This window comes from Myotis nattereri, assembly GCF_964212035.1.
Source record: "Myotis nattereri genome assembly, chromosome: 9".
NCBI lineage: Eukaryota > Metazoa > Chordata > Mammalia > Chiroptera > Vespertilionidae > Myotis > Myotis nattereri.
This window is the reverse complement of record NC_138084.1, coordinates 67,641,534-67,660,377: the sequence shown is the minus strand read 5'-3', so window position 1 is coordinate 67,660,377 and position 18,844 is coordinate 67,641,534. Positions and strand designations below refer to the sequence as shown.

General features: G+C 36.7%; 1 protein-coding gene across 2 annotated transcripts in view; it reads left to right on the top strand.

The window, feature by feature from the left end:
* Positions 1-18,361, top strand: part of HOATZ (HOATZ cilia and flagella associated protein) — a 33,493-nt gene extending 15,132 nt beyond the window's left edge. Inside the window, exons 5-7 of one of the 2 annotated variants that reach the window (XM_081100178.1) lie at positions 15,158-15,217; positions 15,800-15,852; positions 18,078-18,361. In XM_081100178.1, the coding sequence (XP_080956304.1) occupies positions 15,158-15,217; positions 15,800-15,852; positions 18,078-18,135 (171 nt within the window). In that variant the 3' untranslated portion in view covers positions 18,136-18,361. The remainder of the gene's footprint in view (positions 1-15,157; positions 15,218-15,799; positions 15,853-18,077) is intronic. The other variant, XM_081100179.1, reaches the window with a different exon arrangement.
* Positions 18,362-18,844: the final 483 nt, after the last annotated feature.

Genomic DNA, 18,844 nt, shown 5'->3' with positions numbered 1-18,844 from the left:
TGTGCAAGCCATAGACAAGAGTGAGAATATATCAATGTGAGAGAGAAACTTTGGTCACAAAAGAAAGTCACAGCAGATGAGCATTGTATGTTCCCTGAAGGAAGTGATACCAGAAAAAGGCAATAGTTAGACATTTAAAATCATGGTGTCAAGTTGCAACCACACGTAAGAGAAACCTTGATGTGGTGATTAGGACACAGGGTCAGGAGTGGAAAATAAGACAGGACCGCTGTCCCAGTGTAGCTGAGATACTAGACGAGGTACTGAACACAGGGGACAGACAGCTTTCCATATGCTAGAACTTTGGAACAAGTGAGAGGCTTGACTATACAAAAGAAAGCAAAGTCCTAGAAGTATATACTCTTCCTCCAAACTACAGTCACATTGTTAAACAGTTGAGTTATTCTCTGAAAACTACTTGAAAGCCATCAGTATTTAAGACAAACAAATTAAAATAACTATGGTAATTTTGGGTAGAAGGGAGTGCAAACCAAAAAATATTCTTCAAAAATCAATTTAAAACAGTTGATTCTATTATTGAAATAAACTTTTTAAATACATATTTTCATTGTAACAGTAATTTATTTAAAAAAAAAAAAAACACCTAGAAGTTATTTAGGATACTACGGTAGTCCCCCCTTATCCACAGATGTGTTCCAAGACCTCCAGTGGATGCTTAAAACCACAGATAGTACTGAGCCCTATCTATACTGGGGTTTTTTCCTAATCATTCATACCTATGATAAAGAGTAATTTATAAGTTAGGCACAGTGAAAGATAACAATAACTATATTAATCAATTAAACATTTATAACAATATACTGTAATAAAAGTTATAGTTATGTGAATGTGGTTCTCTCAAAATATCTTCTATTTTTTTTGAGGGGGCACTTGGATCAAAATAACTTATTACACCTTCTTCCTGTGATTTTGTGAGATGATACAATGCCTAAGTGATGAGATAAAGTGAGGTGAATGACATAGGCATTGTGATATTATAAGGCATTAGGAATTAAGATATTATAAGGGTTACTTGCACACAAGCACTGCAATATCATGACAGTCAATCTGATAACTGAGACAGCTAACTAACATGTGGGTACCGTATACATCATGGGTACACTGGGCAAAGGCATGATTCCTATCCCAGGTAGGACAGATTGGGAGGGCATGAGATTTTATCATAACAGACTGCAATTTAAAACATGTGAGTTGTTTATTTCTGGAATTTTCTATTTAATATTTTCGGATCAAGGTTGACCACAGGTAACTGAAACCATGGGAAGCAAAACTGCAAATAAGGGGTAGGGAGGACTACTGTATATCTAAACTTTGAAACTTTTATTTATATAAAGGATAAATTTTTAAAGCACTGAGTAAGTTAAAACAAAGAAAAACAATTGTGTTAGGTACTGGAGCACAATGATGAACAACAACAACAACAAAAACATGTTTTAAATATACAAATTCTGTCTTTTCATGAAATTTGCAATCTAATCAGAGAGAGATATTTATGAAAGAATTCTACATGGTGTTAGGAAAACACTTAATAAGGCAATATTGATCCAACCAAGAAAATTAGGGAGGATTTCTGAGAACTTTAAGCTGAGATTTGATGGAAGAGTGGACATTAATTAGTCCAAAAAGAGGGGTGAAGAGAGCATTGGGAGAGCATTTCAGGCACAGAAACAGCCATGCGAAGACCCTGTGCTTCAGAAGGCTAAGCACCTTTCAGAAGCTGAATGATCAGTATGGTAATGTGAAGCCATTGAAGGCCTTTAGGTTCGGGGATGATAACATCAGATTTGTTTGAAAAGTTCAGGAGCTGTGGTATGGAGAATGGGCTAAAAGTGCAGAGGAGAAGGGAGGAACCAGAGTGGAAGCCATTGCAATCATCTAGTTGGGAGGTGATGGTAGCTTAGATTCGGAAAGAGAGATTTGAGAGGTATGTAGCAAGTAAAATAACTGGGACTTCCATATTGAATATGGAAGGGGAAGCATGGCAAGGTATCAAAGATAACTCATAGCTTTCTGGATTGCTGCAGGATTATGGTGCCATTTTGTGAAACAAGGAACATTAAAGGAAGGTCAAGTGTTGACATTTACTGGAAAGAAGTGAGGGGTTAAAAGTTCAGTTTAGACCAGGGGTGGGGAACCTTTTTCTGCCTAGGGTCGTTTGGATACTTATAACGTCATTCTGGGCCATACAAAATTATCAACTTAAAAATGAGTCTGCTATATTTGGTCAAACATTTAATTAACTCACCCCTAATGACTTGGCAGGGCCAGACCAAATGATTCTGTGGGCCTTATACAGTCCACAGGCTGGACGGTCCCTACTCCTGGATTATTAGACTTACTGAATTTCAGGTACCTTTGAGATAAGCAAAGATAAGCCAATTTGAACTTTCAGATAGGCCTGTGAATATATGGGCTAGAGCAGTGGTTCTCAACCTTCCTAATGTCGCAACCCTTTAATACAGTTCCTCATGTTGTGGTGACCCCCAATTTCATTGTTACAAATTGAACACAATTAAAGCATAGTGATTAATCACAAAAACAATATGTGATATATATGTGTTTTCCGATGGTCTTAGGCGACCCCTGTGCAAGGGTCGTTCGACCCACAGGTTGAGAACCACTGAGATAGAGTCATCTGGATGGGGAATCCCCCACCCTCTCCTTACAACTTAACGGCAAGGCAGGGAAGACATACCTGAAAGATGAAGTCAGTCCCATTCTCCCATTCATCATACCTATGCAACATCAACACGATGAAAACCTTAATTATTTGTTGCCCTTGATAATTATTGCAGACTGAATAATCAATAGTATGCAATTCAATCATATATAGAATTACCTTTAGTATATCTATCTATAGTTTATTGAATTTTAAAATGTAATGCTCATTTTATGCTCATGTTTTTTTTTCTCAACATTAAAATTCAGATCTCACTTAATTGCTTTAAAAAATAAGTGCATTCTAAAGCAATATTAAAGCAGTTTTTAAAATCACTTTTACTTTTATGTATTTGTTTTGTGTAAGTTTTTTAAAATAAAAGCTATGTTCTTGAAGTAATTATTATTGGTTTTCTATTAAGATATATGTAATAGAACTAAGAAAAAAATATGTAACAGAACTAAGAAAATACACATTTTCCTTCTTCAAAACAGATAAAATTCATATTTTGTTGAAACATACATTTAAGAAAAATGTTATGGAATCCCTCTTATGTAATGACTGATATGTTTTTCTCATTTTAGTAAGCTGTCATTTTTCCATGAAAATTATATATGTCGGAGCTGGGAAATGAGCCAGGGTCAAGTGATTTCCAGGAAGTACAGAAAGGTGCTTAGATATGCATTTTTTTTGCAAGTCAGCATTCTTCCTCTCTCCAATTAATATTCCTCTAACATCTTTCATCCACTCCCATACATTACTGTGATAGGTCTTCCTTCTAAAAATCAGGTTAGTGCTAGAGAAAGCCATTTCACTTATTATTCAGACTATCTTTTAAAGTGCACAGCAGATCATTTGAGGTCTAACAGTTCTGTATCTTATTGTAATAGATATAAATTTACTATATTAAAATTATAGAATGTACATATCAGATTTCAAGGAATAAACACAAGGAATGGCAGTAAATTCATAGAATATATTCATAGTTGAAGCATTCTGTTATCAGAATCAGCAAGCTAAGAGGTGCATACTGCCTTTTGGAATCAAGCCCAAAATGAGACTTTTCACTAATACATAGTTTTACTGTAAGCAAGAAAAAGTCTCATTTTCCTCATGATTGCATTTGTAACATAAAATAGAAATAGAACCCACTAAGAATTAAGACTGTGCAGGTGTTAGGTGCTATCTCATTGTAGTTTTAATTTGCTTTTCTCTAATGATTAGTGACCTTGAGCATCTTTTCATATGTCTATTGGCCATCTGTATATCCTCTTTAGAGAAATGTCTATTTAGGTCCTCTGCTCATTTTTTTTTTACGATTGTTTTTTGGTGTTAAGTTGTGTGAGTTCTTTAAAGAAATATGTTTTTATTGATTTCAGAGAGAGGGAGAGAAATAGAGACATCAATGGTGAGAGAGCATCTATTGGCTGCCTCCTGCATGCACCCTACTGGGGATTGAGCCTGGAACCTGGGCTAGTCCTGACCAGGAATAGAACCCAAATGTGACTTCCTGGTTCATGGGTTGATGCTCAACCACTGGGAAACACTGGCTGGGCAAGTTGTGTGAGTTCTTTATATATTTTGGTTATTAATCCCTTATTGAATGTATCATTGGCAAATATCTTCTATTCAGTAAATTGTCTTTTCATTTTGTTGGTTTCCTTTACTGGGCAAAAAATTTTTTAAATAGTTCCATAGAATTTTAAAATTATTTATTCTAGTTCTGTGAAAAAATATTGGTATTTTGATAGGTTTACATTGAATCTATAAATTGTTTGGGGTAGCATGGACATTTTAACAATGTTATTTCTTCCTATCCATGAGCACACTATATGCTTCCATTTATTTTGTATCTTCTTCAGTTTCTTTATGCAATGTCTTATTATTTTCCAAGTATAGGTCTTTGACCTCCTTGGTTAAATTTATTTTTAGGTATCTTTTTAATCCTCACCTGGGGACATGCTAAGAGAGAGGAAATGAGAGGAGAGGGAGAGAGAGAGAGAGAGAAAGAAAGGAAGGATAAACACTGATTGGTTGCCTTCTGTATGTGCCTGGCTGGGGATCAAACCCAAAACCCAAGTATATGCCGTGCCCTGACCAGAAATAGAACCAGCAACCTTTTGGTGCATAGACCAACACTCAACCAACTGAGCAACTCTTGCAGCTGATATCTGGGTATTAATTTTATACCATGCTAATTTACTAAATTCATTTATCATCTCTAATAGGTTTTTTAGTGTGCAGTCTTCTCTATGTGTGTTATCATGTCATCTGCAAATAATGACAGTTTTACTTTTTCCTTTCCAATTTGGATGACTTTTATTATGCTTTTTCTTGTTTGATTTCTGTGGCTAGAACTTCCAATACTATATTGAATAGAAGTGGTAAAAGTTGACATACTTGCCTTGTTCCTGAGCTTAAGGAAAACACTTTCAAGTTTTAATGTTAACTGTGGGTTTGTCATATATAGCCTATATTGTGTTGAGGTATGTTTCCTCCTGAGAGTTTTTATCACAAAGTGAGTTTGTCCAATGCTTGCTCTGTTTCTATTGATATGATCATATGATTTTCATCCTTCATTTTGTTTATGTAGTGTACCACATTAATTGATTTGTGAATATGAAACCAATGTTGCATCCCAGGATAAATACCACTTGATCATGGTGTATGATGTTTTTAATGTATTGCTGAATTCAGTTTGCTAATATTTTGTTGAGGACTATTCTTTACTCTTTAAGTTTTTTTTGTTTGTTTTGTGTTGTTTTGTGTGTGTGTGTGTGTGTGTGCAAAGTGCTACATGATACCATAAAATAAGTAATTAACTTTAAAGAAGGCTGGCCCTAAACTGGATTAGCTACCCCTGCTGTGTATTCCCATAGCACACATTTTCTATTAGAATATAAATTTTTCTGTGAGAGCAGAGACTTTATCTGTCTTCTTCACCATAGTTAACCCTAATTAATTCTTCCTTTTCAGAATAAAGAAACCATTCTGTAAGTGTGTGTTAGGTGTAAATATACAAAAATCTCTACTATGGGTTTGAAGTAGATCAGCAAAAGAAGCATAGGATATGGAGTCGAACAGAACTGGGAAGCTACTAGTTAGCTAAGTAAAATGAAGAAAGTTGCTAATTTTTATGTGGTTGAGCTCATCTTATCTGTAGAGGTAATAATATCATTTACCTCACTGTGTTAGGAGGATTAAATGAGTAATTCCTCACACATGGTTGATACCCAGAACTTACTCAATGAAACTGTTTTTATCTTCTCTGTTTTCTCTTTCACCATAATTGAAAAATAAAATTTTAGCAGGTACAAAATAAGCTTTAGTATAACTGAAATGCTTTGATTAAAGTGGTACATTTCAAAGGTGATGAGTAGATTACTAGAGGCATAGTCAGCCAAGTGTGCACATCTGATTAAAGATACAATCAAGATTGGCTTGCTTATACTGTTAGAGAGACTCTCCTGTTATTTTCCCTTAATCCTCTTTATGTATCAACTGCAAAAGAAAAGTTACCACTAGAGATATATTTTAACTACAGAGCAAAAATTTGTGGGCAAAGTTGATTTAACACTTGCAGGTAAATAAAAGTCATTGAATTTATCATAATGCCTCTCTTTAGATTAAGAGGTGAATGCCATAATGATTCTGAAGGTCTGAGTCATGGCTCTCAACCAGACCCTATCAAAAATTAACCAGGAAAGGAATATTTGAAAATACACATACCCTTTGCAACAGTTGCTAAAAATATAGAAAAGGACTCCAGTATAGAAGCTAACTTACTAAAGCCAAAGCACTATAAGAAAGGGTAAATAATACAGCAAGTAGACCCAATTCCATCCAAAGCAAGCTCAACTGATGAGTCAAATGTTGACTAAAACTGAAGTTATTAGTATGTCCCTAATTTGTATAAGTACTATAAGTCTGGTTTGCTTGTTAATTTTGTTTTTGTGTTGGAGTAAATGTGTGGTACTATTTTTTAAATTAGATTCCACAGATAAGTGAAATCATATGGTATTTATCTTTGTCTGATGGATTCACTCAGCACCACACCTTCTAGGTCTATCCATGTTGTCACAATTGGAAAGATTTCATTCTTTTTTTATGGCTAATATTCCATTTCAAATATACTATATCTCATCTTCTTTATCCTTTTGGCTATTGATGGCACTTAGGTTGCTTCCATATCCTGACTATCCTATATAATAAAAGCCTAATATGCAAATAGACCAAACAGTGGAACAACCAGTCTCTATGATGCACACTGACTACCAGGGGGCAGATGCTCAATGCAGGAGCTGCCCCAACCCGCAGGCCCCAGGCCAGCCAAGGCAGGTGCTAGCAGGGGCCCCCTGATTGCCCCGCCGGTCGCCCCACAGAGGGAGGCGACCCATGGCAGTGGCAGGAAGCAGGGCTGGCCAGCAGGCAGCACCAGGCCAGCCAAGGCGGGTGCCAGCGGGGGCCCCCTGATTGCCCCACTGGTTGCCATGCAATTGGTCCTGATTGCCAGGCTTGGGGACCCTACCTGTGCAGAGATTTCATGAGTCGGGCCGCTAGTTGTAAATAATGCTGCAATGACCATATGAATGTGTATGTCTTTTTGAATTAGTGTTTTGGGTTTCTTCAAATAAGTGCCCAGAAGTGGAATTGCTGGAACCTTTTTGTCTCTTATTACAGCCTTTGTTTTAAAGTCTATTTTATCCAGTATAACTATTGCTACTCCAGATTTTTGATTCATTTTTATTTTCATGAACTATCTTTTTCCATCCCTTTTCTTTCAGTCTGTGTGTATCTTTTAATCTGAAGTGAATTTCTTTTATACAGCATATGTTTGGGTCTTATTTTCTTATATATCAGACACCCTGTGTCTTTTGATTAGAGCACTTAATCTATTTGCATTTAAAGTAATTGTTGATATGTATGTACTTATTGCCATTTTATTTATTTATTTACTTATTTATTTATTTAGATCCTCACCCGAGGATATGTTTATTGATTTGAGAGAGAGAAGGAGAGGGATAAAGAGAGACATCAATGTGAGAGAGAAACATCAATCTACCACCTCCCGTACGCACCTGTCTGGGGATTGAACCTGCAACCTTTTGGTCTAACAGTCCAACTAACTGAGCCAACAAGCCAGGCCTGCCATCTCTAATATAAAAGGCCTGTGGCCATCACAGTGTCACGCTATAATGACCAAAGAGCAGCAGCTCTGGCAGCGGGGCGCGAGCTACTAGCAGCAGAGAGCTATGAGTGGCGGAGGGCGGGGCAGCAAGTTATGAGTGGCGATGGGCGGGTGGTCAGCTGAGGCAAGTGGAAGCAAGATATTTACGCACGATTTCCTGCACGCTGGGCCTCTAGTTTTATTATATATTTGATCTTCATTTTTCTTCTTTTTAAAAAAAGACTCTTTAACATCTCTTGTGATGATGGTGGTGGTGAACTCCTTTAGCTTTTTCTTGTCTGGGTAACTCTTTATCTGTCCATTGATTCTAAAAATAGCCTTGTTGAGCAAAGGAATCTTGGTTGTAGGTCCTTGCTTTTCATCATTTTGAACATTTCTTGCCAATTCCTTCTGGCCTTCAAACTTTCTGTTGAGAAATCAGCTGATAGTCATATGAGCACTCCCTTGTAGGTAACTAACGGCTTTTCTTTGCTGCTTTTAAGATCCTCTCTTTGTCTTTACCCTTTGGCATTTTAAATATGATATCTGTTGGTGTGGCCCTCTTTGGATTTATCTTGTTTGGGACTCTTTGCTCTTCCTGGACTTGTGTGTCTATTTCCTTTTGCCATTTTAGGGAAGTTTTCTATCATTATTTTTTTCAAATAGGTTTTCAATTTCTTGTTCTCTCTCTTTTCCTTCCACCACCCCCATGATGTGAATGTTGATATGCTAGAAGTTGTGCTTTATTACCTCTTTCATAATATTGTTGGTTTTATATTATTAGTTATTTCTCTCTTCAATTTTTGGTTGATTCTTATTTTCCTTCTAACTTTCTTCCCTTTTCACTTGTTTCTTAATTTTCCATTTTATCTTTTTTTGTAATATAATAATTTACAGTTATTAACATCTCTCAAAGTACTATTTTGGTTGCATCTCATAAGCTAGATAATGTTTCATTATTATTCCATTTTAAGTATTTTTAAGTTTATATTTTGATTTATAATTTGCCCATGAATTATTTTTAAGTATGCTTTTTAATCTTCCAATGTATGAAGTCTTCTTAAATTATGTTTTTTTATTTATAACTTAATTATGTTGACATCAGAAACAGTTCCTATCTCCTACTAAACTAAGAGCTATCTTTATGTCAAGATCCTCAATATGATGTCATTCAACTCCCCTGTCCTGTGTGCTTCTATCCCAGTCAAGTCAGGCTTATCACCATCTTTAAGCAACTTCAAGCTCATATCCACCTCTGTGTCTCCAATTATTTTTAATTGGACTAATAAATTCTTTTCATCGCTGAACATGCTTTTATGTTATGATTATTAAATTAGCCCACTGCTTCCCTAGCTGCTTTTCTCCATTTGATGCATTATTTTTAACCCATAGATTATTTATTTTGAAACTTCTTTAAGGTTCTAACATTTTTGCATGTTATAAAATTTTAAACTTATACTAAGATTCAGCAATGGATTTGTGTAAATATTATCTTTCGTTATGTGCTTTCTCTCTCATTCTCTGATGTTTGTGCCATGAGCATGTATTGCATTTATATTCAATGGGAGAAGTAAAGAATCTGCTCCTCTCACTATATAATAGAGTTGAGTACTAACTATATAACATTTACAATATAAGCCCTTTATTCACATTCTCATTTAGTCCTCAGAAAAACTCTGTGTGAGAAGCATTAAATTGCCTCTATTCGTTAGGAAGCTGAGGCTGGAACATGTAAGTAGCCTTTTCAAGGTCACACATCTAAAATATAGTGGAGATAGTTCGGACCTGGGTCCATCTGACAATGGAGCCAAGGTGCTTAACCTCTATAGCATACTGGTTTCAAGAGTTTCTAGATTCTCTAAGTGTTGGGATGGTTGCCAAGTAACTAAGCAAAGAGATGATTTTGGAATCAATTCAATACTGCTGTAAAATATTTTAAGATCAAATTAAGTGAATTAACATTTATACTAGGGTAGTCAAAAGAAAATTTCTATTGGTACTGTAGATAGTTATCAGAGAAATAAACACTACCATATGCTATTTTTGATGAATGTTTCTGTCAAAAAATGTCAACCATAATACAAGGAAGAAATGCATTTTTTTTAATATGAGAACCAGGTCTTAAGAAGAAAGGACCTTTTAAAAAAAGTCTTGTGTGTATTAAGAACTTTATTATACCTGAAGATTAACTGAGTGGAAAGTTTATAATAACGCAGGAGAATTTGTGGTCAGAGGACTTTGCACTACATAATTCAGGGCAAATACTATCTTAAGTATCACTCTCTGTTTCTCCTTTTTCCTTCTAACTCTATGCACCAATTCACCCATAGATCAGAGGTTGAATAATCAGAAATCCTCTATGCCTATATGAAGAAGGTAGGAAAGCCATCCTTCTCTCCTTTTTCCCACTTTTTGAAGGATTGGAAGAAAAAATTTTCTCTCATCACCATCATTACAACCACAATATAATAGCTACAATTTATTAACTAGCCACCACATGTCATGCATTATGTTAAGCAATGTTTGTATTATCTGCAAATTTCACAATGACTTTTCTTATAAATAAGCAATCCAAGATTCAGAGAAATAGTTCTTTGATTTACCCAAGACCACAAACTTCTAACCCATGGGTTAGTGAGTACAGTTGGATGGAAGAAAGGAGGAGCCAGGAGGGATAGTGAAGATATTACTTGCCATTAATCACACAGCAGAAATGGGATTCAAACCCAAATGTATCTGACTCCAATAATCTATATTTCTACCCAATTTGTTTGACTTTGAACAGGCAAAAATAGAGAACTAAGTAATTAAATTCTAGAAGTGACATTAAAATTCAGTATCCTTCGCTGAGACATTAAATTGGTAAATTATCATATTCTAATTTTCTGTAATCAATTTTTGTTATATAATTTATATTTTCAATAATATTATTTAAACATAATATAAATGAAAATATAAGAAGATAAATAATATAAAAATATTATAAGTATAAATCCTGACCCCCATTTAGTATATTTTTAAAGTTAATACATTAAGATATCATAAAATTCCACCAATGGGCACAATCAAAACACTATGATTAGAAATGAGAATTTTGTTATGAAATTAACAAGTAAGTTATTTATCCCTACTAATGAAGTAATTGCAAGAATTTTCTCTCGCCACTGAATTTATTTAGTTACCCTGGCAGAGATATCTTAGACTCGGTAATGTTCTTGTTCTGATGATACAGCTGCTTATAGTAGTTTTATTATTCATTCCCAGGAAACATGTCCAGGAAGCAGAAGTCAAATCACATTTGAAGGCTTTGTTTCTGGTGTATTATATTATATTATAAAACTTATTAGGCACTAAAATCCATTATTTAAAAAGGACCTGAAATAAAAATAGAAAATGAATTAATTTTTTATGTTAACATAACATTTTCCCTTTATTTTACTTTATTATTTTTCCCATCACCATTATGAATTTTTAATTCATATTTTAGAATCTTGTAATTAAATATTTGTCTTTTTTATATTAGAAGGATTATAACAACATAACTTGCCTATGACTACCCAGTGGCTACACAGAAAATAATCATGTCATTTTGTCCAAAGGGGATTTTAAGAATTAAATTTGCCCCTGTTTAAATTCACCTTCTAAAACATTTTATATTTTTGCTTAGGCTAATAATTGTGTATTAGTGTAATGATTTCATTCATATATCATGACTCAATCAATTTCAATTCAATTCAACAAAAAAATCATGGAGTATAATATGCAAGGCACTGCTAAGCTCTAAGGAAGGATAAAAGATGAGTAAGACTCTGAAAGAGACAAGGTAGCAACTATGAGATAAAGCAGGGAAAGTAAGATCAACACCACAGTAACGATACAAGGTGCGGTGTAATCACTGTGTGGCAGCAATGGATTCCAATTCAGTACATGTGCAATGGAAAAGTTGGAAATGAAACTAACATTGAGTAGCTACACTGAAAATATCCCATGTCTTTATCTACAGGCATTTTATTCAGTCCATAGCAAGTGAACAAGTATTATGAAATTCAGCTTAGTTTTTAAAATACCCTGAATTTATTTTCTTTCAACAGCTGTAATATATGATGCCTAATCCTATCTAATAAAGAGGGAGTATGCTAATTGACCCTCACACCATCACAAAGATGGCGGCACCCACAGCCAATAAGGAGGGAATATGCTAATTGACTGCCCACCCTCAAAGATGGAGGCACCATAGCCAATAAAGAGGGAATATGCTAATTGACTGCCCCACCCTCAAAGATGGCGGTGCCCACAGCCACAAGATGGCAGCTCCCAGTCACCTCAACCCCGCTGGGGTGTCAGGTGCGAGGCAAGGCCAGGCGGGCCCGGCCGCTTCATGCACCTGCCTCCAGAGTCCCCCAGTCCCCCTAGCCCCACAACCACCCAGGGCTGACCCAAGGCACAGGCAAGCCTTGGATGGTGGCTGCCCAGCTGCCCAGGGCCACCCGAAGCTCAGGTAATCAGGGCCGGCCAAGGCTTGTATTGCCAGCTGTGGCAGCAGCAGAGGTGTGATGGGGTGTCACCTTCCCCTGATCGCAGGGTGGCCTCCCGCCCCTGAGGGCTCCCAGACTATGAGAGGGGGCAGGCAGGGCTGAGGGACACCCCATTCAGTGCATGAATTTTCATGCACCAGGCCTCTAGTATTCAAATAAAAGATAGAAATCTTGTCCCAAAATAAATAAAATAAAAAAGTTTGTAGGCTCATATAAGATAAAATTAACATGACTTGAGCAGAACGATGCCAACCAAAGCACCATTGTTCTTGGTTCGGTTGCTGATTACTCCTCCCCAGCATGGGTTCCTCCTCGCGTGTGTCTCAGAGCATGCCTGAGGGTTGTGGCTTCTCTTGCAGGTATAAGGGCTGGAGAATCACCTGGAGGAATCACTTAGCAATGCAGCAGCTTCTGGGGCTTTGCACACCCTGTTTTCTCAAAAGCTTTCTTCCCATCCTATCTCTATTGTTATTGGTTGATGATAACTTTCAGGTCCAAGCTTGGACATCACCTCCTCTGGGACATCTTCTCTGACTTCCCTGACACATACATACACATTCTAGTCTTCATTAAGGATCCCTCTTCAGTTTTCTAATTGCACTTTGTATACTGACCCCATCATTGCACATTTGAAATTATTTACTTGTCTTTTTCTCCACAAATCTGCAATCACTTTGCAGGCAGGGATTGCGTTTTGTTCAGCCTCTTGCACAGTATTGTGACATCATAGGTGCTCATTATGGATTGAAATGTATCCCCCAAAAAACTGTGAGAAGTCCTAATCTCTGGTACTCAAAAAGTGACCTTGTTTGGAAATAGAATCATTACAGATGAAATTAGTTAAGAAGTTAATACTGGAGTAGGGTTAGCCCCTAGTCCTATATGACTGGTGTCCTTATAAGACAGCCGTGTGAAGACAGAAATACAGTAAGAAAGCAATGTGACCATGAAGGCAGGGATTGGAGTTATGGAGCGGCAAGCCAAGGAGAGCCACAAATTGCTGGCCCTGCCAATACCTTGATTTGGGACTTCTAGCCTCCAGTACTGTGAAACAATGAATATGTTGTTTTAAGCCACCCAGTTTGAAACTTTGTTACAGAAGCCCTGGGGAAAATAGTGCAGTGCTCAATAAATTTGAATGGACCAATGGATGACTTAGGAAAACCCACTGGAAACAGCTTGGGTAGACCTGCAAGTTTGTGGGGTGGGGTCTCAGGGAATCACCAGGGTGAGGCAAACAGTGATAGTCAGGTGATGGAGACTCAGATATGGTGCTTGCCTGCCTTCTCTGTGGGGAAAGGGTTCGGCAAAGGAACAATGACCTCTGCCAGCACTTCTATCTGGGTGAAAGTGGTCCCTCCAGTTCTCACACTGATATCAGACTCTTTAGTTCCTCTCCATACATCCTGGATGCCTTTGTAGATCCTGCTCCAGCATTGAGGCTCAGAGGGAGTAAGTCAAGTAAGTCTGCTCATGAGCCCTTTAAGAGGAACTGCCTGCGACTCCAGCTGCCTCCATTACACCCAACCACAATATCTGTTGGTTTTAACAGCCAAAAGTTATTGGGACTTCTCTTCCTGGTACTGGAACCCTAGACTTGGGGGTCTGGTATGAGGCTGGGAACCATCAATCCTCAAAGAGTCTTTTGCAGCCAAAATATCCCTCCTGATTTTTGTCTACCACACGTGAGTGTGGGACCAGCCTGTTCTGTATCTCTGCCCCTCCTGCCAGTCTTAGTGTGGCTTCTTTTTTATATTTTTAGTTGTATGACTTCCATTCAACTAAATTTCAAGTGGTTCTGAATGATGATTGTCCTGTAGTTTAGTTGTATTTTTTATGTGACTGTGGGAGGAGGAGTACCATATTTACCTTCGCCACCATCTAGACCAGAAGTCTCTTGCTTCTAATATTGATCTAAACAGAGCTTCTTTCATTATTTTTGGCCATTTGAAGTCACAAGTTTTATTTGTCAGATTCTCAGGTTTTTCTTTTGTTCTCAAATACTCCAGATGCAATTTTCTGCCTGGCTATCTCCAAAACTGAATATAAGTGATTCTATGAAAAATATTACCTATATTTGCCTCTTTTTATATAGTCTATATCTTGATAAATCTTCATGCCTGCATTAAATTAGTTTTTTACACTTAGGAAAACTTGAGAATGTGCATGTCTCAATATCTAAGACAGGAGAGATGAGAGAATAAGGCTCTGTTTCATGCGCAAGCTACTAGAAAGAGCCGTTATAATACTTAGGCATGTGGTTTGAGCTTGCTGATTTTGTATATTGTCATCACTTAATGGCAATTTCGTGTGGTGGTCATTAGCTTGGGATTTGTTGTCAAATACAACTGGTACCAAGTCTAGTTCTACACTTAATATCCTGAGTAAGTTACTTAACCTTAGTAAACTTCAGATTCCTCATCTATAACATGGTATAATAGTAGTCAAACTTATGAGTTATTATAAGAAAATAATTACATAATGTATATAAAGTTCTTGGCATAGTTCATGTATTAAAGTCTTCGATAAAAGTTAATCATTAGATGCACAAGAAAATCCCTTTTATTTGGGATCGAATTGTTTTGCAGAGCACCATCCTCTGGAATAAAAACTGCATTGTGTTACAAATGAAAAATATAAATCTATTATGGAAAAAAAATATTTTTAAATTCTGCCCCAAAATGCAAGAAGAAAAATGGAAAAAAATCTCTTGATGGACACAAAAATTGCATTAATGAGTCAAAAGACTCAACCACTTCTTCCCTCTTTACACAGGCCAAAAGGAGAGATGAGATTCTCCAACTCTTAAAAAAACAAAGAGAAGAAAGGATCTCGGTGAGACTGATAGTAGGCATTTGGATAAATCTATCTGGGTGAGAGGGGTGGTGAACTATCGAAAATTCTCCAAGATTGACCCCTTGAATCTAGATAACAAGGTCCTGAGCCTTTTATATACCAGAGGGGGGCAGGGTATAGACATCAGATAATTTGGCAATCCTTGATAAACCAAAGATATCTCCAGTGTGTGCCAGCTCTGATGCCAGAGAAATTAGATGCTATTGTCAGTGAGCTGATTATCACATAGTTTAAAGCTGCAGTATTAACATGGGCTACTTCGGTGCTAATATTTGTTTTATGATGATTGATCTTACTTAGATCATGCAAAAACAAATGCTAAACGATGATAAACAAACAATAAAGACAACAACAGGACCCTGTAAACTTATGAATGTATAAGCTCTCCTGAATGAACCCCAAATTCCCTAATCTGGAACATTTCTGACCCCACAGTCTCCAGACTTAAGAAGCTAGTCTGTATAAACTCTGTGATAATTTTACCTCAAAATTTTTTTTCAATTAAATTTCAGTCAGTGCAAAAAGTAACACATTTCCCTTTTGATTTTTTGTTTTGTTTAGAAAGAACTGATCTCCCTTCCTTATAAACCAAAGAACAAAGTCTGCAAAGCAAAGTAAGTTTACTTCTGTCAAATATTTTTACTTTTTTAGTTACCCCATAAAAGCTCTTTTTTTCTTACTCACTTTGCCCCCCTATACTCAAATCTTCTAAAAACCCACCCACTGATTTAGAGATTTCTTGCCTTGAATAAACTTTCTTCTTTTCTATATTAAAGCCTGTGTGTCCACTTCCATATCTGTGAAATATGCAAGCATAAGTTAGTGTAAACAGGAAAGTAAATCAACCTTATATCTCTGTACACATTCTCTCCCCCTCCTTTCTTTTTTTTAAAAAAATATATTTTATTGATTTTTTTACAGAGAGGAAGGGAGAGAGATAGAAACATCTATCAGCTGCCTCCTGCACATCTCCCACTGGGGATGTGCCCGCAACCCAGGTACATGCCCCCGACCGGAATCGAACCTGGGACCTTTCAGTCCGCAGGCCGACGCTCTACCCACTGAGCCAAACGGGTTTCGGATACCCCTCCTTTCTTAACCTGGGCTATTGTATCCACCTGCTAGTGCCCTCTCCACTCCCCTCTCCCCTACTCACACCTACACCCACCATCCTTAGCAAATCAGTAGGTCTTTTATTGTCAGTGCTGACACCACCAATGGCATATCTGTAAATCCATGTAGCAGGGCTTTACCCTCACAGTGATGAGCTAAAAGCCTTATCCCTAGAATAATATTAGAGCAGGACCAGGCACAGGGTCCAGAACTATTGAAAGGAAACCAGCTGCCACTAGTTAATCATTTAAGAACTCTCAGGGGTTTTTTTTATTATTATTATTATGACTGAAAACCAGTGTGGCTATCCCAACATTTATTTTAAAAGTATTTATTTGCATAATACCTTCAGGGAAGAACAGTTAGAAAGTATTAGAATTTTTATTCTTATCCCATTGGTATTGAGGCTGACTCCCTTTAATGTTACCAAATATTATTAAAGAAAAATTAATATATCTACACTAATTTTTAAAACTTCTGGGGGAAATGGAAAAATCATTTCGTCACCTAGCTATATTGTCCACACAGTGCTCAGCAACTTAATTTCTTGCATTTTAGTCAGATGATTAGATGTAACCTCTGAGGAGGAAGCAAAATTAGTCTAATGAAAAGATCCACTTGATTCAAATAATGAATAAAGACTGCTATTTGAGTAGCATCAGCAGATATCTCTGGGTGCCTCAATTTCTGTACATATTTTTACAGGAATGGTCAGAACATTCCTTACTATGACCCATGTTGATCCAAGAGTAAAACATATTTCATAGCTTACTTTTTTTTTTTTTTTTTTTTTTTATCAGCTTGCTAATTCTCCCTCCTCTGTCCTGAGGCCTTGAATTTCTTTCCATTTCACTGTGACAACTTCTTCCTCTGAGCTTCTTACACTATAACCATCTTTTGGCAATTGATCACGCACTGCTCTGTGCCCACATTCTATTATTATTCAACTCATATTATGTCTTGAGTTGTTATTTAACTTTTCACATATCTTTACCTTGTCTATGACTGTATTGTAAACTTCATTAGAAACTGGGTCACCCAAAGTGCCTAGCATACTCCCTACATGTAGGAATGCAGAAAATATTCAGAAAGATGTTGTTCAGTATGTTAATTTAGAAAGTGATGTTTTTATACGTACATTAGTTTATAACATTTTTTTTAATTTTGAAATATTTTAGACACATTGTAAAATACTTTAATTTTGCCCTCTTTTACCTCCCTCCATTCTTTCCTATCTGTCCCAAACCCCTCTGGGTACACAGATACAACCTTACCATCCCTTATCCAACAGATCTTAAGACAATCCAAATCCCCTACTGTCAGAAAGAAAGAACTAGAAAGTGTGTACAGAGTAAGATTTTAGTAGCAATGTGTTTATTATCCACTCCAGGAATATTTGCATTATAGAGGACTGACTAGAAGGAACAATAGATAATCCATCATAATCAATTAGCAATGATGAAATCTCCCAAGTTTGACTCTTGGGTGAGCAAAACATATTTAGGGTTAGGAGGTCTTCTCTCATGCTCTTCAAATCACACTTTACAGTAGAATTACAGCTCCTCCCACATATAAGCTTACACTTGGTTGCAAAATCTAATGCGTTGTCAGAATCCAAGACAGTAAATCTTTATTGGGAAAACTTTCGAAAGTTGTTTCCATGCTACTTTTTGTTCACAACTACAGAGTTCTGTGTATGGGAACTGATCTATGTTACTGCCAACAGGAAAGTGGTTCCAGAGTCCAATAAGGAAGACCAAGAAGAAGTCAAAGCTTTGAACTAAATTGGTTGACACGTTCTAGAGGATGGCTCCCTTAGATCTTCACTTTTGGAACAACCTAGTCCTACATCAGCATCATTGGGATCATTTGTTAAAATAGGCAAAGAAATAAAAGTTAAGTATGCAGACTTTCAGGAATTTTACCAGTTATTGAATATTTGGATCTATTTTACTTATTGGATACCACTGTATTTGACACCACACAATAACCATCTCTCTCATCTTATACATTCTCAAACTCCTATTTCTCTTGTTTTCATTTGTTGTCTCCATAATTGTTATATTTGATCTATGTTATAAATATCAGATAAACAAGAAGCAGGGCTTTATGTGCCCCAGCTACTAGACCAGTAATAAAAACAATAAGCAAATAGGGATTAAAGGGCAAGCCTAAAAACTTTAAAGTTTTCTTGCTGTAAAAACCAAAAAAACAAAAAAAACCCTCTGTCTTCCAAAATTTGGTTTCTGGGACATGTCTGCAGTGAGGAATGAATTGCTCTAGTTCTGTGACCAGCTGGCTTAGCATTCCTATGTCTTACACACATGTACATCCCAGTGCCAACCTCCCTCACTTTTAAAGATCATTCTCTTTGGTGTATATTGGAAACGAGAAGGTTAAGTATTTGCTCTTCGGCATTGTCCCACTGGCATTCCTGCTCCAGTGCTCACAGCTCTATCTATGACCACCACTCGCTTCACTTGGCCGCCACCT